The sequence below is a fragment of the Scylla paramamosain genome, chromosome 4, assembly GCF_035594125.1.
Source record: "Scylla paramamosain isolate STU-SP2022 chromosome 4, ASM3559412v1, whole genome shotgun sequence".
NCBI classification, from domain to species: Eukaryota; Metazoa; Arthropoda; class Malacostraca; order Decapoda; family Portunidae; genus Scylla; species Scylla paramamosain.
In genome coordinates this window covers 26,279,527-26,307,421 of record NC_087154.1, presented here as the reverse complement: position 1 = coordinate 26,307,421, position 27,895 = coordinate 26,279,527, and the positions used below count along the sequence as shown (strand labels likewise).

Here is a 27,895-nt window from a genome sequence, read left to right as displayed (position 1 = left end):
CAGACTACCTTCATATACTATCGCTAATTTCCTCTAACAGAATAACTAATTTGATTATGCAACCCTTGATTATAGATCGGTCAACCCGCTAGTCTTTCATGGCTTACCAGTCGTATTTTATTGCACTTTTTCTCAGGGCATTGATGCACCAGCTGGCATTAACAACTATCTGAGGAGTGCAACTTTGAGTTACTGGCTTCTTCACCATTGCGTTGTCCTCAATACTTTTGACGCCTGAGAGAAGAACATGAAAACTCATCAGGGTTACCCTTCCACAATCTCCACTTACTCAGAGCAGCAGCCACCACCCAATGCTCAGGTTATGATGAAACCAACTTGGACGAAGATAAATACATTTATTCAACTCTACATGTACAAAGGTTTTGTTTCCTCACGCCAATTGTAATCTAATAAATAGATGAGAACAATGTGTAGTAGAAATAGCACAGGTCCTCCACCATTTTCCTCCGGTTTAGTAGAGTTGCTGGATCGTACATAGGAAACAAGTGACTATCGCCAGCAGAGGATCGAGCGACTGACTGAATCCTACATAGGAGATTTATATTTATTTTTGTTGCACCATCGATAAAAAGCATGTTACACGCGGGTTTGTTTCAAACTGCAGAAACTAAATGGTCAGTTATTTCCTTCGTGCCGTACAGCACGCCCCCGTTTGCCGCGGGGCGAGCGTCCCCCCTCAAGCACGACCTTGGAAGGGACAACAGCACCCGGCGGCCCCCGGAAGCTGACATTGACAGCAGGTACAAGCGCTTTGGTCACTCGGGTAAGCAACGCCACGGAATTCTCTCAGTCTTTATTAGTGACACTAAAGTTTCTGCTTCACAGTGATTGTAAACAACATTAATAAAAATCAGTGTTCGGTACAGTCATCTTTTTACAAGTAAGATAATTTCATTTCACTACCTTAATTACAATAAAAACTGTGCATACAATTAACAACGGGTTGACCCCAATTCAAGAATACAGAACACAGATGTTTTACACGGTAGCTCTGAGCGAGTGAGGCAGCGAGCCGCCGGCCAGCGCCTACTGGTCCACAGCAGCCCGCCCGGCCCAGTGTCCAGCAGGCAGTCAAGCGTCCCCCAACAGGCGTGGAGGCACCTAGGCTGCCTGGCTGTCTACTCTGTCGATCTGATACCATGGAGTGCCACTCGATGTCCACATCAGTATCATCCTCGAGCCAGGCTGCCCGTGGAGGCCTAGAAGGCGGCCAGGGTCCTGCAGGCAGCACACGCGGTCCAGCCCTTACCCTGTCGCAATACTCGTCTGGCCAGTGACATGGTGTGCCTGGTCATGCAGTGCAGACCGCCACCCGCGGAGGGCAGATGCTGGCGTGCCGTCCTCCACCCACCAAGGCGGTGCCCTGCAGGCTGCCGCAGGAGGGCCCGACGCCACCAATCATTGGACACCATATCAATTAATCCTATGTGCAGTTTAGATCTATTTCCAACAGATCTTCAAGACTGCTGATTCAAAAATATAGTAAGACAAGAAAACACTTTGAAATCAAAAAAAAAAAAAAATCAGTGAGTTATTTGGTGCAGAGATGGGTCTTTGTAGAAGTGTTGACATAACCACCAATTGTACAAATTTTGAGATAAAGTTCATATCAGTAATAATCTATAGTTACATATACAAATATAAACTATCTTATGTACACTATTTACAGGGTAGAACTGGTCCAAAATGCAGCCTTTCCGCCCGGGCCCCGCCCACCCACCACAGGCAGGCGGGCGGGGTGTGGGCGGGGAGCATTTTAGTCGTTATCTTTGGTTTTATTATGAGAGGCTTCAGCCCCATACTGTGGACATCATGAAGCTTACATCATGAGAAGCTCGAAACCCACGTTCGAGGGAGATGAGGGCGCCTTGGCTGGGCGGGCCGCGGCCACACCCTACACAGGACCCGAGGCCACCGCGGGGCACCCTCAGGAGGCTACACAAGGGGGACCCAGAAACCATTAACAGCTTGCAGTCCCCTTGGAAGCAGACAAATTAAAGCCCAGGTAACCAATGCTCCCGCTATACAAGAGATGAAAGTAAAAGGTAAGATGAGAGAGAGAGAGATTTCAAATTTCACTCCGACTGGATTGAAAATGATGTAGTTTTCCTTGTAGTACAGTAACAGTTTTTTCTTTTTTCTTTTCTTTTTTTTTTTTTTTTACTAAAGGTCAAATGACGCAAATCTCGCATTCCATACCAATAGGATGAAAACCGTCCTCATATGGCACGCACTAACCTTCTCCAGAAAATATCGACAGATGATTCGAAGTAATTGTTTCTGTGCGGATTAACAAAAGTGAAAGTATTAATATAAGAAAAATGTAAACTCTTACGAAAAACCAAAGAAACAGTAGTAAATCTGACGCGTAACCTGAAGCGATCAAAAGTAAACAATAAAGGAATGTAGTTAATGCAAACAAAATATAATAAACTATCTATAGAGCAGTTAGCGCGTCCTTTCCGATACGTTCGATGCGCAAAACGTCAAAAATAAAGAAAGGAAAGCGGGAAAAGAGGAAATTGATGAAAAAAAAACAAGATAATACTGATGGAGCCCAAGACGGAACACGCGAGTCTGTCTTCTGGCAACAAGGATCCGAGGAAACAAGAGTGAAGACAGTGCCTCAAATACCAAGTGATAATAGAAAACAAGGAGGTGAACTGCGCAACTCAAACAACCTGCTAAGCGTGGTCTGGCGGTGACGGCATAGCGCGATCTGAGAGTGAAGGGCAAGACTGAGGTGACCTAAGATGACCCGAGATGGCACTAGCACTTTCTGACATGAACTAAATCAAAATATTAGTTTAAATTACCAAAAAAATATAAGTGTTGACAAGAGTAACATAATTTGTCAAGATGTGACCACCATTACTACGGTCATCTCACCTGCCCTCACCCCGTCACCTGGGCACCTCGGTGACCCCCACAGTGAGCAGCTGACCATCCGCGGTCCCTCCCCCCACCCCGCGGCCGCCACTCGTGCCCCGGGGTGGTGAAGTGTGTGCATATATTACATTTTCTCTGGAACGTGACATTTTATAACAGTATTGATTTTCTACATTCGCGGATCACTGAGCCACGCCTGTACTCGCTCACTGGGAGGAGTGTGGTTAGGAGTCAGATTGCTATTATAACAGTACATTAATTGCTTTGGTTGGATCACACCAAACAAAATCTGGATGGCAGACAGCAACAAGTCTATTGATCAGTCGATCTTTTGCAGGAAAATCGAAGATCTGATTCCCAGTGCGAACCTGCATCTGGATGGTGCCGGCGCAGTGCTCCATCGCGGCGCATCAGGGGAGGCGCAGAGTTACTGTGGCGCTAACCTCTTCCCTCAGAGCACGCTCGGCAGCATTAATTAGATTTTAATAGGTTGAATGAACTTAGTGAAACAAAAGTCTTGAAATGTTTGACAACCAAGGTGCTATGTTATGTTAGTCTCGAGGATCATGACCACTGCTAGTTACGTTACCTAGAGAAGTGTTCAGGATGAAACCATGAAACTGATTAAGCTTCACATTATAGTTGTTACAGTACCGGCAACCACCCACGCAGACAGTGTTGGCATCCCTGAGGTGAAGGGGCGCCATCTTTGCACCAAATAGCTACGCTATTCTTTCCTCTCTCTAAAAATATCAATAACACAATAACAAACTTCCTATCTCAGTCGAATACACAACTCAAAATATCTGGTGGATTAACACAGTTGAAGAGATCATCTGGGCCTCCTTTTGTTTTGCCTCACAGGTGCTGAAGGTTCCTTGTCTGTCGCTTCACAGTATTGAGCAAGAAACTGCGTATAGATAACCTAGAAGCCTCACGTAGCTTTAGACATGGTAATTGTTTGGTAGTCTGTGATTGATCTTCCGTCAGTGAAGTGCACGAGTGATGCAGGCTCCTCGTGGCTGACTGGCTGGGGAACGTTCGTAGCACCGGTAAGGGTCAGCTGATGGTGACACCGGTGCACAGCAGCTGTGACGGGGTATCTGGTGTTTGTACCAGTTTGGTTCAGCTGTCGGTGGCAGACACACTCTAGGATAAGCGCACCTTCTGTCACTGTTGTGACCAGTCATGGTAAGACAACACACACTACACAACATATAACATCAATAGGAACAATGGGCCAAGTGTGGGCGTGCTGCTACTGCTGCTGCCGCCACCGTCGCACAACACACAGGACTAGCTTGTTGAGGCGCCCTACACCACGCGAAGGCAGGAAGGGCACCGCTCATTGGGAAGTCACGTAACGCGAGGTGTGGGAATGTGCGGGCTATGCCGCCCGCCCTGCCGCTGCTGCCGCCGCCGCCGGTCAGGTGGGCGACGCCGAGGTGCTGGGTGGCGTCCCTGGTGGGCGCGGCGTCACAGGTGGAGTCCAGGGGGGTGCAGAGGGAGCCATGGGCCCAGACACTCCTCGCAGCAGGAGTGGTGGTGGTGGGCGACCAGACTGAACCCAGGGGTGAGTGGGTGCCCTTGGGAATCGCATGGTTGGGGGAGCGAGACCCTGGCTTCCTGGCGGCGGCAGATGGGGGGCTGCCAAGGGGGCCCATTCTCAAGATCCGGGGCCCGACAGGTTTGATGAATCTCCTGTATCGTCATTAGGCGTGGTGGCGGCGGTGGGCGTGGTGTTGAAGTGCGGTGAAAACAGACTGCTCGACTTGGAGGAGTCATCGCTAATGACGGGCGTGAAGTGGAGTCCCTTGTAGGAGTCCAGTCCTTCGTGGCCACCGGCTGACAGTGGTGGGAATAAACCTTTCTTGTTTTGATTTACGACACATTTCCTCATATGTTTTTCTAGAGTTGATGCCACACTGAAAGGCATGTCACAGAAACGACAGCGGTACACGTCCTTGCCCATGCGGCCGTGTGTCTTCATGTGCCGCGTTAACTTTGAACTCTGGGCACACGCGTAGCTACACAGGTCACACTTGTAAGGTTTTTCTCCTGTGTGTGATCGGCGGTGCACTGTGAGGTTCGAGCAATTCTTGAACACTTTGCCACAAAACTCACAAGTATCGTTTCTGCGATTTTCCTTTTTTGTCGGTGGAACCAGAGAGATCGGGGTGCCGGGAGCCGAACTGGTGCCCGGCTTCGGGAGGGCCACCGGCACGTCTCCGGGCTTCATGGGTCCCTCCGGCATGAGTTTTCGGTGTAAAAAATTAGCCTCCGACGTTTGCATGCCAGAAAATATATCTTTTGGTGGGGCTCCGGTTCCTGCAAGATTGGGGAACCATAGCCCGGCGTAGAGGCCTCCGTCCCTCTGGGCTGCTGCAATCCTTTTTTGTGCGTCATAAGGATTATCAAACGCCCCCAGAAGTGTCTGGTGTGCCAGGTCGAGGGTTGGCTGGGAGCCCATCATGCCCTTCGTCAGATCATCTCGTAACTTCAACTTCTCTATTCCGTTAGTGTGGTTTTTTTCACCGTCTTTTCCAATATAGTGGTGAGACAGACGTCCTGACTCTTTTAATGCCTGCTGATAGGCTTCACTGTAAGCGGAGATGTTACCAAGACCAAACTTATCAATAAGCTCTCCCACGACAGTCCTCTGCTGGTCCCCGAGCTGCATCTTGTGGTTCTCCGCTGTGCTGGAGGAGACGCTCTGGGTGGGAGGCGCCGGAGTGGACTTGGATGTCGTAGAGAGGTCTTCAGGCTCATCGTCTTCAATCTCCTCCTCCACAATATCCTCATCCTCGTCTCCACTATCACAAATAGAAGGATTTTCCTCGTCATCATCAGGTTCTTCTTCTTCCTCCTCTTCCTCTTCTTCTTCTTCCTCTTCCTCGTCATTATCGTCCTCTGTCTGAGGACGCGAGGAGTCCGGAGAGTTGCTTTCTGTAGAGGAACTCTTCTTGTGTGATTTCATATGGATGCGCAGTGTCTGGGGGTTGGATAAAGTCTCCTGACACTTTGGGCAGCGATAATCCTTCTCGCCCGTGTGAATCCTCTGGTGGATGGCTAAATTGCTCTCCCACCGGAAACTTTTGTAGCAAGTCATGCATTTGAATCGTCGGAGCTTGGACGCCGTCGATGTCGAATCAGTTCGAGTAGAAGTGGGCGTCTGGGAGGGTGCCTGGCTGGAAGGAGTGGGGCCGTTGGGCGAGGTGAAGGGAGGAGTTGGAAGAGGTTTGCGGGGCGAAGTGGAGCTGGTGGGGCTGGTTGTGCCGGCCAATTGCCGCAGCCTCTGGGAATAGAAGTCAAGGTTTGGGTCACCGCCTGTATTTAGGGGCGTGGGCGCCGCATGGCGGGGTGCGCCCAGCCCGGGGTCAAGAAAGGGCGGCCGTTCAAAGTGCGGAGGAAGCAGGCCGGGATTGAGGCGCAATCCCTCCTGAAGCAGCTGGTCCATCCGAAAGTCATGGCCCGGCCGCACAAAGGGTGGGGTGAGGCCCGGTGGAAAGGGGGCGCGGGTGTCCCCAATGGGCATTCGTAAGAGGTTGAATGGGTGGCTGGGGTCTAGGAGAGGGGCCGTCACTGGGGGGTGGGGAGGCAGGGGGGTGGCGCCCGATGTCACCGGTGCTGCGATCTTGCTCAAATCTACCTTGGAGAGATCCACCTTGGTAATGTCTACCTTGGTTAAGTCCACCTTGGATGGATCTAGCAATTGAAGTGGGGGTGGATGAGGTCCCGAGGCCGTGGTGGCTGTGGAAGACACGGAGGCCAGCGGGGAGGAGTGAGAGGGCCGCGGCAGGCCGGGCGGCGTGGAGGGGGCGGAGAGGGGTATGCCTCCTGGGGCCTCTTGGTAGATGATGATGCCATGCGAAGACTGGACATGCTGCACCAGTGACCAAGCGGAGCCCAGCACGGCGCCGCAGGTTCCACACACGTACCGAGCAGGCTCTGAAACATAAAAGTTACATTAGTAATGATCGCCGGTAGAAGACATACTTATTTGATTAACAGTTCAATGTTACTTGTACTTATATGAAATAATGTGATGTTATTATAATTTCTTTATCCTATATAAAACACGAAACATAAAAAAAAGCTGTGCGATGACAAAAACGAGGGAGATAAAATACGCCAAGACAAAGAATGAGTCGGGCGGTTCGCCCACAGGCAATCTAGAGCGTGTCCCAAGTGGCACCATCATCCTGTCAATACAATTCTACCATGAAAGGACAATGCAATTTCCTCGCGCCTATGCCACCTACTTATACAACTGACCAGGAATAATGTGTCAAGCTGGGGACTCACGGTGTCTCGACTCAGGCAGACCATGTTTTAAAGATGACCAGTGCTGCGCGTCTCAAGATATATTATCGTGCTACTGTGACGTATTCTCACTGGTCACTTTCTCCCAGCATGTATCAGAGACGGGAAGAAAGTAGACGTAACTCGTGATGTCTGGTGACGGGGCATGATAGCGGCGAGGAAGGTGCCGTCACGAGGGTTGGGACGCCGGCCAGCCTCCAGGGTCCGCGCCTCCCCCGCCGCCACGCTCCACCAAACTTTCCTGACACCACCAATAAACACATTCAGGTGCCCCTCCCTCCTCCCCTCCTCCCTCACGCATCATCCGTGTGCCAGAGATGAGGAAATAGTAACTTACTTCATGAATGACTGTATATTGTGAGTTTTTCTAATCAGTGTCTGGGTGGCGGCCGTCCACGCTTTCCGCCTTAGCGATAAACAAACACTGCTAATATAGGTAGCCGCAGTTTTTGCCACCTTTTTTTCCAGATGGGTCCCTTCCCTCCCTAAGAAAGAAAAGCTTTATGACAGTCCGTGAAATGTAATATAAATGATAACTTCATAACAAAGGACTACTCTGACCGATGGGATCCTTCCTTAATTTTTTTTCTTTTTTTAACACTTACTCACTCGCCCAAAACATTCACAGAGGCGAGAGTCCCGTGAGAGTGAGGCGCGGGTCCACCTCTGCCAGGGAAGGGTCAGTCTGTCCTCACGCGGCCAGATAAATAGCGGTTGATGACAAGGCAACATCAGCCGCGCGTGACACCTCGCGGCATCAGCGGGGAAGGAACTCTCGAACTCTCAGGGTTTCTCTTTAGCTGTACTCCTGGACGGCGAGGAAAATATCCATATGGTGAGGAATGCTATGACCGGGATGAGGAATTGTCTCATTCTGTCTCGTTCGAAGCAGGGTGGACACTATTGTCTTGCCTGCAGCGTTACCAACCTGAACGCATCACTCTTACGTCATCTCTACAAGACTTTAAGGCATATATCTCTTGAACCAGTACCATGAACACCAATACTGTACACAAATAGCAAAGTTACGTAATACATTCCAGATACAATATGTAAAAAAAGAAAAAAAAAACGAAGGACTATATTTACATGGGAAAATTATTGTGTTACACCGAGCCTTGGCAATGCTGTTCCCCACGCGACACAGCCTCACCCACTCTCCGGATCCCGTAACACTGACTTCGGCTTCGCTTCACACTGAATTAACTAGAAACACAAAACAAACACTATACAATCCTCAAATTATACAACCAGTGACGTGATGATAATGCAAAGAAAATTTAAAAATGAATAGGAAATCCTTGATAATTTGAGTTTTACTGTTAAAGAGAGAGAGAGAGAGAGAGAGAGAGAGAGAGAGAGAGAGAGAGAGAGAGAGAGAGAGAGAGAGAGAGAGAGGAGCCGTCCAGCAGAGGATCTCAGTTGGTCTCCCCGTTCCAGGATGTTGGCGACTCCAGGAAGCCTCGGCATGGTCAGCGGCGCTACGTGAGGGCGGGGGAGGGGGCGACATCGATATCGGCGAATTATGCAACAATGCACCAACCACCGGCGGGGAAACAGGGAGGAAAACAGACCCAACGGAGCGAGGCGGGAAGGGCGAGCGAGGGGCGAGAGCGGGAGGGAGGGAAAAAGGTCAGCTTGTACCTTCTCGCTCTTGTCTTCTCGTTGCTTCATCTTAATCACGGGGTAATTAAAAGTAAAGTTATGTTTTTCTTCTGTGTTCATCAGTGAGTTAAGGACGTGGTGGTGGAAGGTGCAAAGTAGCGATAATTCATGTCAATAAAAGGAAATGTGAAGGAGTGTTTAGTGCATGACGCGATGACAGCTAACGGTAAGCTAAACTATATAAATACTGTTTCAAGATAAAAAGATTTCGTTATTCGTTTTTTCATTGATATTCTAAAGTATCTATAGCAAGGAGAGAGAGAGAGAGAGAGAGAGAGAGAGAGAGAGAGAGAGAGAGAGAGAGAGAGAGCGAGCATACAACAAAAGAGAAGCGACTTAAAAGTAATAGCAATACATCTACAATCACCCAACATTGCCTTCTTCCTCCCTTCCTTCCTTCCTCGCTCGCTTCACTTGCTCTCGTCTCTTCCCCTCGTTCACCCAAAAAAACACTCAGGTGGACTGGCTCAGGTATGGGTCCGAGGGGTAATAACACACTCCTCCACGTCTCCTCTACTCTCCCCTCATTTTTTGAACGATATTCGAGGGGAAACAAGTGACGGCGGGGCTCTCGGGGTGGATATTGGACATAGCATTCAAGATGCCGCACATACCGCGCCCTGCAGCTCACCAAAACAAGGTGAGGCAAGTTCTGCCGTTTCCCTTACACAACAAAAGGCTCAAAATGCTCTCACGAAAAAAAAAAAAAAAACCTTCTGGTGAACATGAAGCTCGAATATAAAGCTCAAGGACTTCGAGTTTTTATTCCTTTACTTAGAGTTTTGTAACATTTATAGATAATTACATGTTCCGTATTAGATGTACCCTTAATACGTTAGTGCAGTTTCTTTGTATTTCACCCATAAAACTTAATGTAACTAAAACACTCCTTATATGAAATGTTCCACAACGCTAGTATTTCTCAGTCTATATTTACAGGTACTCTACGTATGTGCCTAACTTTAAGTAAAGGTTAGGTTAGGTTAGACTATCTCCATTTCATCCAGCATCCTCCAGTCACAAGCAACACACGTCTCCTTACAGTCACTTTCCGGCACAGTGGTGGAACAATCATGACATTTGGCTGAAAGTGCGCGAGGCCAGGTGGGTGTGTCAGTGTGTCGGGGCCCCTGCGTGCGTGTGGGTTCAGGTCATCCACGATAAAATCCCCTTCGTGACATTTCCCTCCTTGTAATGGGATGGACTTTACTGTGGGGACCCGCCCTCGCCGCCAGCAGTGAAGCGCGGGTCTTTTATATTGCGGGGTGTTCTGATATTCTCTCAGACTCCGGTATACTTTCAATCACTAGTTACAAAAGATAGCTGGTATTTCTGCTATGTTTTTTTTTTTTTCGATCTTTCTCTGTGGATTGGATGATTTTATTTGAAGCTTATGCGGTGAATGGAATGGAGCTTATTTATTTACTTTTTTTTTTTGTGTGTGTGTAGAGTAATTAGTTTAGCAAGTAACAAGGAACCCCTGAGATGGTCAATGTCACGTCACTACTTTCACCTTCTAACACACACACACACACACACACACACACACACACACACACACACACACACACGATTTATAGAGACAGCCACGTATTGACCTAATGTTTCTATGTTCTTATGTTCTGGACAGTTTAACACTACCTCCATCAAACACTTCACGCTTTCCTTAATTTCTAACTTCCACATTCCTCATCCCCCCGCGCTTCCTCTCCCCCTCTCTGCCGGGCTTCATGACAGGGCAGTGGTGGCGAGGGTGTCTGAGGGCAACGAGTCGCGGCGGCCAGTCTAGCATGCGGGCAGGCGGGCGGCAACCATTAGCAGCATTACCGCCTGGTAGACCACGCTCCCAGACAAAGGGTGTTCTAGGAGGCAAGGGGACAAGGGCAGGGAGGGACGAGGAGGGCAAGGGGGCGGGGTTACTGAAGATACAGATGTAATAAAGGTCATTTTTCTCGTAGTCATTCTAAAGTGGCCGATAATGGCCGAACAAGAGAGCGAGATTGTTGCCAGGACATGAGATGATTCATTAATACGGCGGCGTGTGAGGGAGGAATGCTCTGTGTGTGTGTGTGTGTGTGTGTGTGTGTGTGTGTGTGTGTGTGTGTGTGTGTGTGTGTGTACATATGCTTCGTGTCTGCGTATATATCTGCTTCACTGTCGAGACTGCAGACTGTAGAATGAGTGGCCGTCGCTGGGCTGGACATGACTGGCAGAAAGTTAACTCCTCTCACAAGTATCGTACTGTCGCACGCGACGACCATGGACCAGTTCCTCCGCTGGTCATTACTGAACACTGCCGCTGGTGGCTTCCGGGAGGCGGGCGGGTAATACTGAGGAGTGCGGTGAGTGAGCTGAAGTTAAATGCAAGACTTCGGGGCATACGTAAGGTGGCGCTGATGGGAATATGAATAAATGAGCAATGTCATACGCACTCCCACCCACCACACGCCTACACACACACACACACACACACACACACACACACACACACACACATTGAGAAAGTAAGATCCGACAAGAAGTGCAGCTTTTGCTTCCTTCGCAGCATCAATGGCTGTTGTCCTGAAGACATACGCACCTGCTTTGTTTTGAAGCACACGACAAAGATAGAAAGAAAAAAAAAAGACAGTCGTCAAGGTTATGTTAAATGAAAAGCAAGAAATTATAGACTAATATCAAATAACAAAGGTAAAAAAAAATACAAGAACATAAAACAAACACTGACTTTCCATGTGAGACGAACACTAAATTCTTTTCTCCTTGACAGTCAACAAAACATTAAGGTAAACTCGGAGATTAATCACGTAACCGAAGCCAATCATCAGTCTGACAGAAGCATTATCACTTGAGCCCGACCAATCAGAACGTCTCATCTCTCTCAATCATCTGTGGGCTGAGGACCTTCGGAAAGACCACAATCAGAGCTTAGGATGGAACCCGATGGAAGCAGGGACAGGGAGGGAAGCAGGGAGGTAGGGAGGGAGGGAGAGAGGGAGGGAGGGAGGGAAAAAGAAGATGGGAGGAAGAGAGAGAAAGAGAGGCAGAGGACACGAAACCCTTGTTCTTACGATGCTAAAGGTTGTCATTTCGTCTCGGCCCGGCTGTACTTCCCTGTATATTCTTGTAGGAGCAAAGGATAAGTGGCAGTGTAAGTAATGACATGATGATCTTAGCAGTGCAAGTCTCGCTGTGTGTCTGAAGTCTCGCGCAACACAAACTTTCATACCCCCGGACCCTTTTCCCTTTCCCTGCACGAGGTCGCCGCATTACCATACACAGACACATGCAGCTACACGCATCCTTAGCTGGAAGTCGTCCCTCAGCCTCCTTTCTTGCCACCCGAGCACCGCCACTGCGCCTCAAAAACCTCATTAATCAGTACCGTGGGTTAAAGGACGCGAGAAAACACCCATTTGAGGCGCAACATTTCCAGGGGCAAGAGGAGACGGAGGAGGCTGCGGGGGTCGGGAATGCGAGGCGGTGGCGCTCACAGAGTAATTATGACAGAGAGAGAGAGAGAGAGAGAGAGAGAGAGAGAGAGAGAGAGAGAGAGAGAGAGAGAGAGAGAGAGAGAGAGAGAGAGACGATGCTGTGGATGTTGACAAGGTTAAGACGATTCACAGCTTGGAGAACGGTGCTGGTGACTGACTGGCGCTGCTCGTGAAGTGGACAGTTACTTCTCGTCCACCTAAATGATGCTTATACTGCCGAGTTTCCTTTGCCTTCGTACCTGCCACGAATACAGCTTCCTCTTACCATCACACTTGGCGCTCCTGCTACGAACACTCACACTCGCACTCACACTCACAAAACGTAGCGAATTTGACAAACAGTACGTATCTCCGGTTTGTTTTGGTATTAATACTGATTTAGGAGAGAGAGAGAGAGAGAGAGAGAGAGAGAGAGAGAGAGAGAGAGAGAGAGAGAGAGAGAGAGAGAGAGATATCGTGTGTGTGTGTGTGTGTGTGTGAGCGCATGCAGTCAGCCAGTCATCTCGTCTATGCTCGGTTGCCTTCTTCTCGTCGGCGGCCACATGTCAGGTTTCTGTTCTCTCTCTCTCTCTCTCTCTCTCTCTCTCTCTCTCTCTCTCTCTCTGTGTCCGTCCGTCCAAGAATTTTTTTTTCTTTTTTTTATAAACTCGTCACGTCTGCGGAGTAACTGTCTGCTTTCGATTACTGAAGCTTTCTTAGCAATATAGTAGGCACATGTTCTTTTTTATATTAACAGTTAATTCTTTTTATATCTTATTTCAGCTGTCTATGATATCAAGTCGAGCACAAATTCATAGAAAAATTGTTGGTTAAATTTCACACATCGGTATATTGACTTTTTTTTACTGTTTGTCCATCGTAAGTGTCACACAAGGTCCTTCATCTCTTCTTTCTCCTCTTCCTCCTCCTGTCCGTCTTCCAGCGTGTGCCGCGGGGCCACGGAGTTCAGGCAAGGCGGCGACGAACTCAGATTGAGATTTGGAGACTTAATCTTCGCTGAGGCGTCGCGATGCTCCTCACTTCCGCATAAGCTCAGACAGTTTTGCTCCCGCGCTCCTCGAGTCCCTTGACCGGCAGGAATTCACCACTCGGTTCGGCTACACGTTTCTCGCTCATCATATTTATTAGTCTGCCTGCCATTGTTAGCCCCGCGGAATGTCGGTATATGTGTATCTCATCTTTCCTGAATACTATAATGCTGCAATTATCAATAAATCATGTCAGTGGAAGTCATTAGGTTTGGCCGAGTGTGAAGTTCAAGGATCTGCTATGATATGAGATTGACTTATCGTGGTTTGTTTCGTAAAAGAAAAAAAAATCAGCTTCACACACAATCTCGTCCTTCCTTAAAGTAAAAAAATAAATAAATAAAAATAATGATAAATAAGTAAAAAAAAAAAAAAAGATAAAAAGCCACAGTCAGGCAGCCGTGCGTCAAAGCCACCAGCAGGCTGCTGCAGGTCCGCGAGGGGCCTGCACCGGCCTACTGCCGAGGGCAGCCTTGGTGATCGGTGAGGTCGTCCCAAGTGGTCCCCAAAATTACAGGGTGAGAGCAAACCTTTCATTACGTGTAGGCCTATAGCCGCCTCAATAGACTGACTTCACTCGGGCGCTGAGGGTATCGCCCTGCGGAGGCCTTTGAATGTATTGCTCGGTTCCTTCTTATGCCGGAAATTCCGGGTTCTGACAACATAGTGAAGTGTGAAGTGGAGATGATGCGGGAGCGAGGCCTGGGAGGCGCGGGGTGCAAATGGGAGGTTTGTGTGCCTGGCGGTGGCGAGGGTCTGGGATGACAGCATAGAAAGGTGATTACGGGTTGTGCGTCCTAAGTAAACACTGATTACCCACCCAGTCATTAGGCAAATGTGACGATCTGGAGAACCCGTCTCTTTTATCCCCTTTAAACATTCCCGCGGCCTCGTGGGGCATTTGTTACTGACGTACACGAGCACCGACAAAGACGGAGGGGAAAACTCGTCCACTGTGACCTTGGCTGCTTCCCTCACGAGGGAGTAGCCGTGCTACATAATAACGCAATTGCAAGGGAAGTGATAATCCATGAATACAAGTTCTGTATCAAAGTGTAAACAGACAGTAACTTTCACTCGAAGAGACACACCCGCTGAGATACATAGCGTTCCTCAAGCAGCTGCCAACGCCATGCACCGTCGACCAGCAAGCACACACCACAATAAATCTGAGGCCGTACAGGGCCGCTCCTCCGTCTTCGTGACAACCCCAGGCGTGGCCATGATGTCGAGGTATCTAAGGAACCCTGCGGTGGAGGCCACGTACAGGATAGGGCAGAAGAGGACCTGGAGCCAGCCAGGTACTGCCCCGCGGGGCGCCCCGGCAGGAACCAGGCACGCTACATCATAACCCATCATAATCCCAAGGTTCTGCGGCCGCCACCCTGCTGGTCACCTCTCGACCCAAGACACATGAGTGAGGTGTTCTGACTCCACAAGTTTCGGTTTTCCTTTGAAAGTTTTCCTCTGAGGCAGCACAGAGTCTAACATTACTCTGCGCTGCACCATGTGGCGATCCCCATCCGCGCTGCTACGCAGAGATGAACACGAGAAGCATGAGAACCACTTTCTGTCTCGATGTACGATAAGGCCAGAGTCAAGGCGCTATGTTGAAACGCGGCCGCCTCAGGGGTAGGCCTGCTCTCGGAGGGTCGCGAGGCTGCGTGGTGGTGGTGCTGGTGGTGAGGGTGGTGGCTGTGCGGCCGTAATAGTGATGATGAGGGTGGGAGTGGTGGTGATGAGTGGGTGTGCAAAGGTGTGTTGGTTTTAATGGTAATAATGGTGGAGGCAGTTGTGGTGTGGCGTGAGGGTGCAGGAGGATGATGGCTCGGCAGTCCGATACGGAGTGGAGGAGAGGATGTGGAGGATGCGAAGGAGGAGGACGAGGGGGAGGAGGGGGAGGAGGAGTCTGGTGGTTGCAGGAAAGAAAAGTGATTGGAGATAATGATGCGAAGTAATGATAATGGAGAGTGATGAGGATGAAGGAGCGGGAAAGGAGCGTAGAGAGAAGAGTTCCTGAGCGTTGTAGGTGAATGCGTGAGACAGATGTTGGACGGGAATGTGGCAGCCTCCCTCACATCCCGCCCTTCATACACTCACCCACCCACCCACAATGCCCCCTTCCATCTCCACCAGACGATCTGACCACGCGATAAACATCTACATGCAAGAATTACTCTGCATTTATAATCTTATTCCTGAGATATGAAGAGTAAGCATAATTTTACCTCTTCTACTTGACAACACCTCACATCCCCTCCCGCCTTTTACCCTCCGCACCCGGCCAGACCCTACAGCAGCCGGTAGCGCCGTCCCCAAGCCAGCAGCCTCATCACAACGCCATCTGCTGCACTAATCATCACCATCACCCTCGCCAGTCTTCCCCATCATCCTCATCATCACCATCATCATCACCACTGCCGTCTTCGCCGTGCACCGCCATCTCTACCAAGACCATCAGTCGTCAACCACCACCACCACCACCACCACTACTTCTACCAGCACCACCACCACCACCGTCGCCCATCATCGGTAATTACTAAGGGCTAAGGGCCGTAGCCGCCTGTCCCTTGGCCACTTCGCCTTGAGCGTGACCCTCCCGCCCATGGACCAACGCTGCTGACCCTCAATTCTTGCGGCAATAAAAATAATCTTATCATGAGGGAATTTATCTGCGGGAGGAAATACGAATGGTTGGCTGACCACGGGTGCTTTTTGCTTTTTTTTTTCTATGGCAATTATTATCGTTTTTATAATAATGATAATGATAGTAGTAGTAGTAGTAGTAGTAGTAGTAGTAGCAGTAGTAGTAGTAGTAGTAGTAGTAGCAGTAGAAGTAGTAGTAGCAGTAGTAGTACTAAATGATTATAATGATAAAAAAAAAAACATTTGCAAGAAGTTCGTGTTTAATTAAGAAAAACAAACAAAACAAAACACACACACACACACACACACACACACACACACACACACACACACACACACACACACACACACACACATACACACACACCGCTCATGATCAAGACGAGACGCACACCAAACCCATCATCAACATTGTGATAAATTTCATTCCCATTCTCATTTTCTCTCCAGTCTTACGCGGCGGCGGGTAAAAAGCATTGACTAATTCCATCGAGAGCGAGTGATGTATGACGGGCCGAGGAATTAATCTTGACTTGCCGCTCCCTTCCCTCCACGGGGCAAAAACAGAAGGTGTATTTAGAGAGTTATCATTAAAGTGGCGTTGCCTGATTACCGGTAGCAGGGTAATGGGTGCGTCGTGAGGTGCTGCCGGCCAGGAGCTGTGGTCTGGCCACTCTAACCTCTTCCCCCAGCACGCGACTCCCTCCCCTCCCGCTGCCTCCACCACCAATAGCCCTTCTCCAGCTCCTACCCTCTCTCTCTCTCTCTCTCTCTCTCTCTCTCTCTCTCTCTCTCTCTCTCTCTTCTTCAGCCAGCTCCTGCCTTTCGACTCCTTACCTGGCGTCTTGGAGTTCCAAAATAATTAGTGTTGATAAAGAATAGCTACCTCCAATACACTTTTGTTGATGTAAACGCGTGACGATACAATAGATTTTCAGTGTCTTTATGGAGCTTCCAGGAAATTTTGTGCTTAGTTTGTTTAATTATGGAGTTTCTGTGGTTATTTTAAGTTCATGTTGTTGTGTTACTGTATCAATGATTTATTTATTTATTTATTTTTTACTGGAAATGTTTCATACTATTTTAATACAATTTTTGAGCACCATAAAAGTATAATGATAAAATGAGGCAGAGAGGAGAGTCATCAAGGCTGCGTCTCTAAACCAGCAGTCGTGCGGTTTTCGGTCCATCTTCCGTCACGCCTCTACGCAGCTACGTTCTAGAAATTTAACGAGACATCTTGAATCATCCTTAATTCTTCCCCGGTGACATCACTCCGCTCTCAGCAGGAGGCAGCATTAGGAACAGTGTCAGCCTACATTACTGGAGGTCGTCTAATATTCCAGCGTCCACTCAAAGCCTCTTCCTCAGTCACTTTCCAGAGGTACTTCTGGCGCGGGTCGGCAACCCTAGCTCATCTCTGGCTGCAGCGGCGGTCTGGACAGAGCGAGCTAACGTTTGATGGTCCTAAGGACTCGGGGGCTGCTGGAGTGTGGCGCAGAGGCAGGCCTCGTTTGATCATCCCAGAGGCTCTCTCGGGTAATATTCCAAGCGGAGAAGCCGCGCCACGCTCGGCACACTGTGAGTCTGGCCCTGGGCTGCCGTCTCCCTCGAGGCCTCCAGCACCGGCTCAGCAATTGATCGAGCCTTTCGGTCACTAAGAACAGTCGTGACCCCATTTCTGACTCCGCTGCCATTCGCACATTCGATATTAAACTAGACAACAATAATTAACCACCGGAATGGGATGACGGCTGCTCATGACTGCCGGCTGAAGACAGGAAGCCGGGCGAATGACTGGCTAATCATGACCCAGGCCTGATAACGAAACAACCGCCGCAAAAAAGGTACCAAGGAATGTAACTTATGTGCTCCTCGTGAGGCGAGATCCCCCAAGTGATACCTGCGAGTCATACATTCTGCCTAAGGTGCTCTTTTTTTCTTTTACCCTTGACCCACCCAGGACATGCCAGCCAGCCCTGCCCGACCCACTGACCACAAGCCCATGATCTAATTTCAGGTTTCCTCCACGCTGGACAGCCGCGGCATTTTCCAGTGGTAATTTTTAAGTTGTAGGAAGGGAGTAGCTAGAGGGAGTGGGCTACGGTAGTGTGTGTGTGTGTGTGTGTGTGTGTGTGTGTGTGTGTGTGTGTGTGTGTGTGTGTGTGTGTGTGTGTGTGTGTGTGTGTGTGTGTGTGTAAAAATTTGAAGCTCCAAGGCAAGGATAAGGGCAAGGGAAAGGATATGTCCATGTTTGGTAATGTTTTGAATTCCTCTGGTGAATTTCATTAGGAATATCCAGCACTGGCACATAGCGTGTCTCAAAATTACGACTGAGGATTTCTACTTTTCTGTCACAAGCCTCAACCACCATCACTACCACAATAACCAGCATTATCACTAGAACTCACGACTTCCTTCCCGACACACACACACACACACACACACACACACACACACACACACACACACACACACACACATACACACACACACACACACACAAACACACACAAACCACTACCACCATTGTCAATACCACAAACCACACCAACGTCACACCGCATAACCCGCCAGGCCTTCCCCCCTTCCTCCTTTACCTCCTCCTCCTCCTCCGCCGCCCCCACCACCGCCGCCGCCGCCGCCGTGTTCATTAGATTACTAGCGATTACCAATAGGGACGGTGTGAGCGGCGACCCGACTCTGCAGGGCGCCACGTCCCGCCGTCGCCCTTGCACCCGCATTAATATTCACACAATACTGCCAACATTTCGGAAGAGGGCAGAGGGCGCGCGTGTCGGCCGGGATAACATGCAGGCGCGCTGATATGCCACGGATTTGCCAGCGAAACATTTCCCTCCTACGTCCACGGTGACTGTCAGGAGCTTGAAATGTTGGTGAGTTATACTGATTTATGGGTTTCGTCTTATCATTATTGGTATTATTTGAAGTAGTTGTATTAATAATGGTGTTATGACGGTGGTGGTGGCAGGGTGGTAGTAGTAGTAGTAGTAGTAGTAGTAGTAGTAGTAGTAGTAGTAGTAGTAGAAGTAGTAGTAGTAGTAGTAGTAAAATATAATGAAGTATCTGCTTACAAACTCTGACACACACACACACACACACACACACACACACACACGTATCAGCCTGGGGTGCGGTCATGCAGGGAACGAGATGGTGGTGAGGTCGTTCAGCGCCTCCTCAGCCTCCCTCTCGGACGTTCTGGTAACGCTGGCATTCATTCCTATGCCGCGTCCGAGAGTCGTTGAGGGAAGCATCGGGCCTGCGTGTGTGCTCCTCAACGGGCGGCGTGAGGGCCATTGCCACTCCTGACTCCATTCTTAAGCACGAGTAAAAAAAAAAAAATAAATAAATAAAGAGAAAGAAAAGAGAGGAAAAACAAATATCGTGTTATTTATCTGCACCAGAATCACCTTAACTCATCAGGAACTCGTCACTCCCACTTCCTCCTCTCCCTATTTCTTCTTCTTGCATTTGCCACTTACTAATCACCCAGAAATAACACCTGCACTTCATCATCACCGCCTCCCTTCGCCTCATTCCCTCCCCTTTCTTCTTTCTCTTCCTCCTCCCACACCTCCTGCTCCTCTTCCCTTCATCACTACCCACCGTAGCGAAGACTAACCACCCTCACCTGAGCTTCAAGCCGTGAACACATTACCGTCTCCAGAATTTACATTTCCACCCCCGCACTGTAAATATTACCCTCCTCCCCTGCCCTAAACCCTCCTATAGTCTGTCCTCTCCATCCCTCCCCCACTCTCTCTCTCTCTCTCTCTCTCTCTCTCTCTCTCTCTCTCTCTCTCTCTCTCTCTCTCCATTACCCCCTCAAAGAAAAGTTTTCCATCCTCGGCTTCACCATTCAACACCTCACTGTCTCTCCTTCGCTTTATTGTCGTTATTTTTATTTATTTTTTTTTTCTCTCACTCTCTCTCTCTTTCAGTCTACGCATTTTTTTCAGTCCTTTACACGTCCCCTGTTACGTCAATGCTGTCTGTGCTGCTTCCGACCTAGACTGAGGGGACGTGGGGGTCTTGATTTCATCTCTCTTCCCCTCCCACCATCCATCCCTCCTCTTCCTCCTCCTCCAGACACCTCATTTGCTCCTTACACACTCTTTCGTCATCAGCTCACTTTTAACTTTCATAATTTTTTTCTTTTTCTGTCTCTCTCTCTCTCTCTCTCTCTCTCTCTCTCTCTCTCTCTCTCTCTCCTCTCTCTCTCTCTCTCTCTCTCTCTCTCTCTCTCTCTCTCTCATTCTCACCCCTCTCCATCGGTCCCTTTTCCTCCTACTTCTTCCGGTCCTCCTCGTCCTCCTTCTAGTCCTCCTGATCCTCGTCCTCCTCCTCGTCCTCGTCCTCCTCCTCCTTCTCCTCTTCCCCAATGAGTGTGTGTCTTCAGGGCGGTAATCTCAGTCTCTCTCATCGCCTGTGTCTCATTGTCTCCGAGCGACCCTCAAGCCTGCTCTCTCTCTCTCTCTCCTCTCTCTCTCTCCTCTCTCTCTCTCTCTCCTCTCTCTCTCTCTGGTTTATTTACAGTTATCGTTTTCTTTCACACACACTTTTCTATTTCAATAAAATCTGTGTGACGACAGATTTTCTACGCCTACCCCTCGAGCCTTTATCTCATTTCCATCCTTCCATTAACATGTCATCGTCCTCAAAACCGAGCGCCATTATTCACATACTCCCCCTTTTCTCCCCTCCTCCGCTTTGGCCTCGTTTTTCTCCTCATCTTTCTCACTTTCCCCCTTCCTTTTTCCTTTTCCCCCTTCTGGATGCTCCTCGTCCTTCTCGTCCTCCATCTCCTTTCTTCTCGGTGCTTTCATCTCTCCAACATTCGTTCATGTTGCGATTCACTACAATCCTCACTCACCTTTTCTCTACACCTCTTTTCCTCTTTCCCCTTTTCCTCCATCCTCTCCTCTCTCCCCTCTCTCTCTCTCTCTCTCTCTCTCTCTCTCTCTCTCTCTCTCTCTCTCTCTCTCTCTCTCTCTCTCTCCCCCTCTCCTTTTCCTCCTCCGGCACCCTGGCAGGCATCCTCACCTCTCGTGATTTTGGAAACTTATTGTGGAATTAATCAAAATCGCCCCTACTCCACCGCACCTCAAGGGTCAGAATTGAAACGCGGCGGGAGAGGTGCTCGAGTCCCTACTCCATTAAAATGAAGAACTGGACAAACAAAAATGAAATACTTTCGTTCGTATTTGCTTCTTCAATTGTCATTTTCTTATTTCGGTCCTTGGCGGCAGCAGTTCTCGGCCTGAGGTGAGAGGGAGAGTGAGAGGCAGGCAGACAGGGGTAGTAGTGGTGGTGGTGGTGGTGGTTCCCTGTCCTTGCTTGTGTGGCGGCGTTGAGAATTACAAATAATATCACCACAGTCAATCCCTGACGCTGGAGGAGTCCTCAGCTTTGTTGTTGTCCTTCTTATTATAGGTAGGTGCTCCCCGCCATTACGTTTCGGAGTCCAATAATGGGATAGAGAGAGAGAGAGAGAGAGAGAGAGAGAGAGAGAGAGAGAGAGAGAGAGAGAGAGAGAGAGAGAGAGAGAGAGAGAGAGAGAGAGAGAGAGAGATAAAAGAAGAGAAAAAGAAACACTTGGAACGGTTCGTCATAAAAGCAGCATCTCCTTTTTCATCTTCCTCTCCGTTTCATGCTCGGCCCCTCAAGGCTGCGGCGTGTTGCATCATGCACGGATCAATCACGTGACAGAGCAGCGGTGAAAATGCCAGTATTCATGAGCGGCGAGGGTCAGGAGGGAGGATGACCCCTCAGTGGGATACGCCCCTTCCTCCCTCGCTTACCTTCCACAGATGTCCTCGTCCCCATACACAAACACACACACACACACACACACACACACACACACACACACACACACGCACACACGAAGTTATTACAGGTATTATTACTCTTCTAAGATATGCAGATAGTGTGTTTGTGTTTGAATGTACGTGTGTTTGTGTATGCATGTGCGTGTGTGCGTGCGTGTACAGAAGACTCCCGTATCCATAGCCACACGCTGCCCAGTCCAAGCCGGTGTCCAGTGTAGGGATTCGAACGCGGAGGCGGGTTCCTTAATGGCGGGCCACGAGTCCATACATATTAATCAGACCCTGAGAAGAGTACCACCTGAAACCCCGACCGGCATCACGATTAAAATCCAATATTTAAAACTGTAAACTCTGTCTCTGCCCGACGCCATTCTTCTTAAATTAATATCATCGACCAACGAACGGAAGAGCGCCGCATCCCTCCCGCAGTAAGGCCCCCACGGATGACCCTTGCGCTCCCAGGTTGTAAGGGTGACAACGGCCCCGTGTGTTTATTTAGCACATGGGTTAATGATGCTTGCTGAAAAGTATATGAAACGACGCGCTAAAGGAGAAATATCCAAATGAGATGAGGGTGTGTGGGGTCGAGGATTGGATGCAACATTTCTCAACAAAAGGACTGCTTGGCACCTACGTCCTCAAACCCAGCGGCGGCCACGACTTGCAGAAACTTGCCGCCCATCAAGACGCGCGCTGCAACTTTCCCCCCGCGAGACCACGTAACGAAGGACATATATATTTCCCTCCTTCCCGTCCTCTTTTTCCTCTCTCCTCACCCTTTTTTCCCCCTCGCGCGCCCTCTACCTCTCACCCCTTTCCCTCTCCCGCGCCAGCTGTCCTTGGGCTCCTCCGGTTTTAGGCTGTGAAATTAAAACTGTAACTCGGGACATCATCAACACGAGGGGCGCGGACCGAGGGTGGGTGGGAAGAGGTACACGCAGACCATTCGAACCGGAGGAGAAACCTAGAGCTCGGGGGACATTACAGGGCCGTAGCATCAGGCACTAATGTGGAAACGGACCCCCCTTTTCTTTTTCATTCTATAGTTTTCTTTCACTGAGATCATCAACGCAGGAAGCTTCTCAAGTCTAAGTTGGATTTCTTTTTCTTTTTCTTCTTCTCTTTCTTTCCATTCAGTTATATTTTTGCGCTCCTTTATTTCGCCCCTCTTCGTTTCCTAGATCGCGGGGGTTCACTGATGGCCCGGCACCTCTGGCTCCTCATTCCAGTGATAGAATTGGGCTCCTTGAGAGGTGTGCGTTTCTCGGCGCGGAGGAGGATAAATCTTGTCGAGGAGGAGGAGGAGGAGGAGGAGGAGGAGGAGGAGGAGGAGTAGGAGTTGGTTACGGGACACCGAGCCTCAGATATTTCACATTTTATATTTATCCAAACCTCATTCATCCCTTCCGCCTTTCACAGCGAGGCGAGCGACGCTAAATCTCTCAGAACCACTTGGAGCAGACTCACTCCCGGAGGCGTTCATTTGTATATCAGATTCAGATCGCTTGTCGGGCCCTGGGCGAGAATGGGATGAACGCACGAATACATAATTGAGGTCCTCCGTTCTGTACTAGGTTTTATTTACGTAATATCTTGGTAAATGTAACGTATTCATTACAGTTCAACGCGGAAGACTGACTGAATGTTTAGATTTGTTAAAGAAAAGATTTTGAAGCACGGTGGACTTCATGTCTATAATAAGTTTCTATTTATTAATTACAGATGCGGAAGAATGAGTGTCTACGTGAAGGAATGATATAAAGGATGGTAAAAATTCATGACAACTCACACCTCAAGTCATAACACACCGCGCCACATCGCCAAGCCACATCACGCCCCCCGCCGCGCCACACGTCGCCGCCTCACAACTCACTGCGGTGGTTCTGGTACAAAATATTTTTTTCTTATTATCGCAAGAGAGATGATCCATCAATAACCGATCTGTGTCAGTACCCCCTGTGTGCGTATGCCCTCGCTCTCCTCTCCCTCTCACTCTCACAAGACCCCAAGACCCAAGACCCCCCTGTGCCTTCTTTACCTCACCGCCCCACTTCTCTCCCTTTCCCTCATCCAATCCTTATCGAAACCCGCCCTAGCTCCTCCATTCTTCCTGTTCTCATCCTCACTCCTTTTCTAATCCAAACTTTCACTTGTTTTTTTTTTTTTTTGTGTCTATCACACCTTCCTACTTCTACGTGTACATATTTATCAAATCTTGTTATCACCTTCAGGTCCCATTGCTTTCTTTCCGTCTTTTCTTCTTTCCCTCGACACTTACAAAGGACATCACCGTTCTTGGTCCTGCCGTTCCCTTCCCGAGGCTCGAAAGCATGAAAGCGGCCGTCATAAAAAAGGTCTCGGGCAATCGGTCACTGGCAGACAGACAGCGACAGACCTTCCGTCATGTTGGCTCCGGCAGAGGTCGTCGCCAAGGGGAATTAAAGAAGCTTCTCCCGTCAGCCCCTTCCCGCTACGTCCTGCCCCGCTGTGACAAGATAAGGACGTGTAGGGAGGAAGAGAGAGAAAGAGAAAGAGAAAGAGAAAGAGAGATAGACAGAGAGAGTAGGAAGGGTGGGGTGAATAGATAAGCGAGGCCTTTTAGTGCAAATGAAAGACACAGTGAAGGCTGGTACTCAGTGGCAAATCAATTGAAAAAGAAGAAAGCACACTGAAGCCAAAATTACGGTCACTTCTTTTGCCATCTTTTTTTTATTTCTTTTTTTATTTTTATCCATACAATCAACACATTACTGACGAAAGTAGATTAACATATTGGTGAAAGAGAGAAGGAAAGGGAGAGGGAGGGAAATGGGGAACTTCGGTCTCACACACACACACACACACACACACACACACACACACACACACACACACACACACACACACACACACACACACACACATACAAAAAAACCTAATACGTGGTCGGTCGGAATTATGGTGTGATCGCTGTGACAAGGATATAATGCGAGAGTGAGCGATTCCGGCTCCCAACACCCCCGAGGGAGAGAAAAACAGAGCTGGGGAGGCGCCGATAGAGCCCGGGGGTGTGTGCTTGGGGGGGTACTGGGGGGTGATGGGGACAGAGGAATGGAATGGGTCGTTGATGGTCGGGAAATGAGTGATGGTGGTGTGGTGATGGTGAGATGGTGCGTGTTTTGTGGGGTGGTGGTGGTGGTGATGGTGATGGTGATGGTGGTGGTGGTGGTGGTGGTGGTGGTGGTGATGCAAAGGAGGGATAGGTAGGCACATATAACTTTTGTACTAGTGGTTGTGATGTCGTATTATTATTATTATTATTATTATTATTATTATTAGTAGTAGTAGTAGTAGTAGTAGTAGTAGTAGTAGTAGTAGTAGTAGTAGTAGTAGTAGTAGTAGTAGTAGTAGTGGTAGTAGTAGTAGTAGTAGTGGTAGTAACAGAAGAAGAACAAGAAGAACAAGAACAAGAAGTAATAGCAGTGATAACAGTAATAACAGTAGTAGTGATATAATAAAATGAATAAGGTAGCTGTTGTATTAGTAGAAGTAGCAGTAATAACAGTAGTAGTGCCGGAGGTGATGGCGGCGGCAAAAGGAAGTCGAGGCGAGGCAGCAGAAGCAGGAGGAAGGTGGTGGCGGGCAGGTAGCGGCAGTGGTTGCAGCGCCTCAGTACACCAGGACATGAGCGTGACTGAGTCGGCCTTCCTCCCCCACCCACGGCCGCAGGACCTGGCCACCGGGCTTGACCTTGTGGCCGGCCGCTGATTCAGGCTCCCTTGCGTAACTCAGGCAACTCTAAATTACCACACAGGACCAGAGGATACGAGGCAGGAATGTAGGGAGAGAAAAGGAACACACACAAAAAAAAAACATTATAACGGGTCTGTTTTTTTTTGCTGGCCAGTGCGTGCCGTGTCCAGTCCAGATATGTATGTAGTTTATGGATGGAGGAAGGAAGACTCAAGGCTCTTCTTATCCTTCCTCCCCTCTTCTGTCTCCTCCTCCTCCCGTCCCTCACAGCCTCCCAGCAAACTGTGACGTCACCGGTCATCCATCACGCCGTAACGACCTCGCCCTCGCCAGTTCAGTGAAATGGACAACAAATTAGCAATCAATACACGGTTGTGGCGACGCATAAAAAAAGCGATCCCCACTGCTGCCGCTGCCTCCGCCACTTCTGCAGCAGCTGGCGGCTCCGCTGAGATTATTATTATTCCCTTCTCCGTATCCAGGCGAAGGTCGCAGCTAGCTAACGGTGGCAGCAGTATTTTTAGGCTTTCAAATCGACTATTTCCTTATTCATTCCCGGCTCGGCGCATTTCAGTGTTGAAGATGCCGTCATTTAGTGCAGCCTTTCGCTTTTATTTTCTCTTCGTTATTTTCAAGACCTGATTCACCGTTGGCCGCAGCAGCGTCAACAAACCGAGGCTGGCGGCGCGACCTACCCACCCACCCACCCACCCTTTCCCTCTCCCTCTCTCTCCCTCCCTCCTGGGCCCCACTAATAGTTCGTCTCCCTCTTTACACATTTTCATTAATATTCCCTCCTTTTTATTACATGTTTCCTGCGTCAGCCGCCCTCCCGCTAATGACGCTGGTCGGTTCTAGGATATCATTCACAAACTGCACGCCGATTGGCCGCACTGTACATCATTACGTCATTCCGAGCCGATGACTTCTTCCCGCCGAAATCTCCAGCCATTACTGACCGCAAGGATGTCGCCATTGTCCGCTGGCCTCATTAATCACCACAAAAAGAGGGAGGAGGGCGAGCCTGGGTCACATTTCCTCTCTCTCTTTCTCTCTCTCTCTCTCTCTACTCTCTCTCTCTCTCTCTCTCTCTCTCATTCTCATTCTGGGCCAGATTATTCACCATTATTCATTTACGGATTAGAGTGAGCGCGGGTCGACTGTGGCTTGGGAACGAATGTATGTGTGTATTATTATTATTATTATTATTATTATTTATTGTTTTTTTTAAGCTCGCTCGTGTTGTGGTGGTGGTGGTGGTGGTGATTTTTGACACCTAAATAAAAACATGGCAAACTCATATGCAATTTGTACTCGTGTGTTGAAAAGAAGAAAAAAAATATATATGTATATATACTGTACAAAAATATATAGAAAAAAAAATTTTTAGGTATATATATTTTTATGTAATTATTATCAGAGAGAGAGAGAGAGAGAGAGAGAGAGAGAGAGAGAGAGAGAGAGAGAGAGAGAGAGAGAGAGAGAGAGAAGAGAGAGAGAGAGAGAGAGAGAGAGAAGGAAGGAAGGAAGGAAGGAAGGAAGGAGAGAAGGAAGGGAAGGAGTCAGGTGGGCGCGATGTGTTGGGATGAGGGGAGGGAGAGGAATGAGAAGAAGAAGGGCCAAGAGGAGATGGACAAGAGGCCGAGCGTCAGGCCTCAAGCACCATCTGGCGGGCGACTAAGACAAAAGCGGCTGGGCGTGAGAGGACTGGCCTGGCCCCTGTCCCTCCTCCTTCACCTCCTCCTCCTCCTTCTCTTTCTCTTCCTCCTCGGTACAGTGTCAAGAAAGGCGCGTCTACTGTACCCCTTCGCTCTAGGGCTTTGGGGAGGAGTGCTGGATGCGCCGAGTACCACACACGACTTAGAGGAAGTGGCTGTGTGTGTTTATGTGTGTGTGTGTGTGTGTGTGTGTGTGTGTCTGTGTTAGAGGTAGTAAGGGTTGTTAGTGTGTATTGCTGTCAAACATGGTGACGGAAGATACCAAAAATGCAAAGATCGAAACTAATGGAAGATCACTTTCTATATGCTACTGAAGGTGGTGAAGGTGGTGGTGGAAAGTAGAGGGAGGTCATAGCAATGCCACAGGGAGACGATGACGGTGCAGAAGAAGACGTGACCGCAATTTTTCCCTCACATCGAATCGTAGAGGAAGAAAAAAAAAAAAGAAAGAATGAAAAATGGAGCAAATAATCCATCACAAAGGTTGAATTTGACTGGAGCTTGGAGAGAAGAGGGCGAGAGGGGGG

The 27,895-nt window shown here is 49.0% G+C and overlaps 1 protein-coding gene across 1 annotated transcript in view; it reads right to left on the bottom strand.

Annotated features, from left to right (window-relative positions):
- Positions 1 to 336: 336 nt before the first annotated feature.
- Positions 337 to 27,895, bottom strand: part of LOC135099915 (B-cell lymphoma/leukemia 11A-like) — a 74,615-nt gene continuing 47,056 nt past the window's right edge. The window contains exon 3 of the mRNA XM_064002615.1: positions 337 to 6,858. Coding sequence (XP_063858685.1) covers positions 4,577 to 6,858 — 2,282 coding nt within the window. The 3' untranslated portion in view covers positions 337 to 4,576. The remainder of the gene's footprint in view (positions 6,859 to 27,895) is intronic.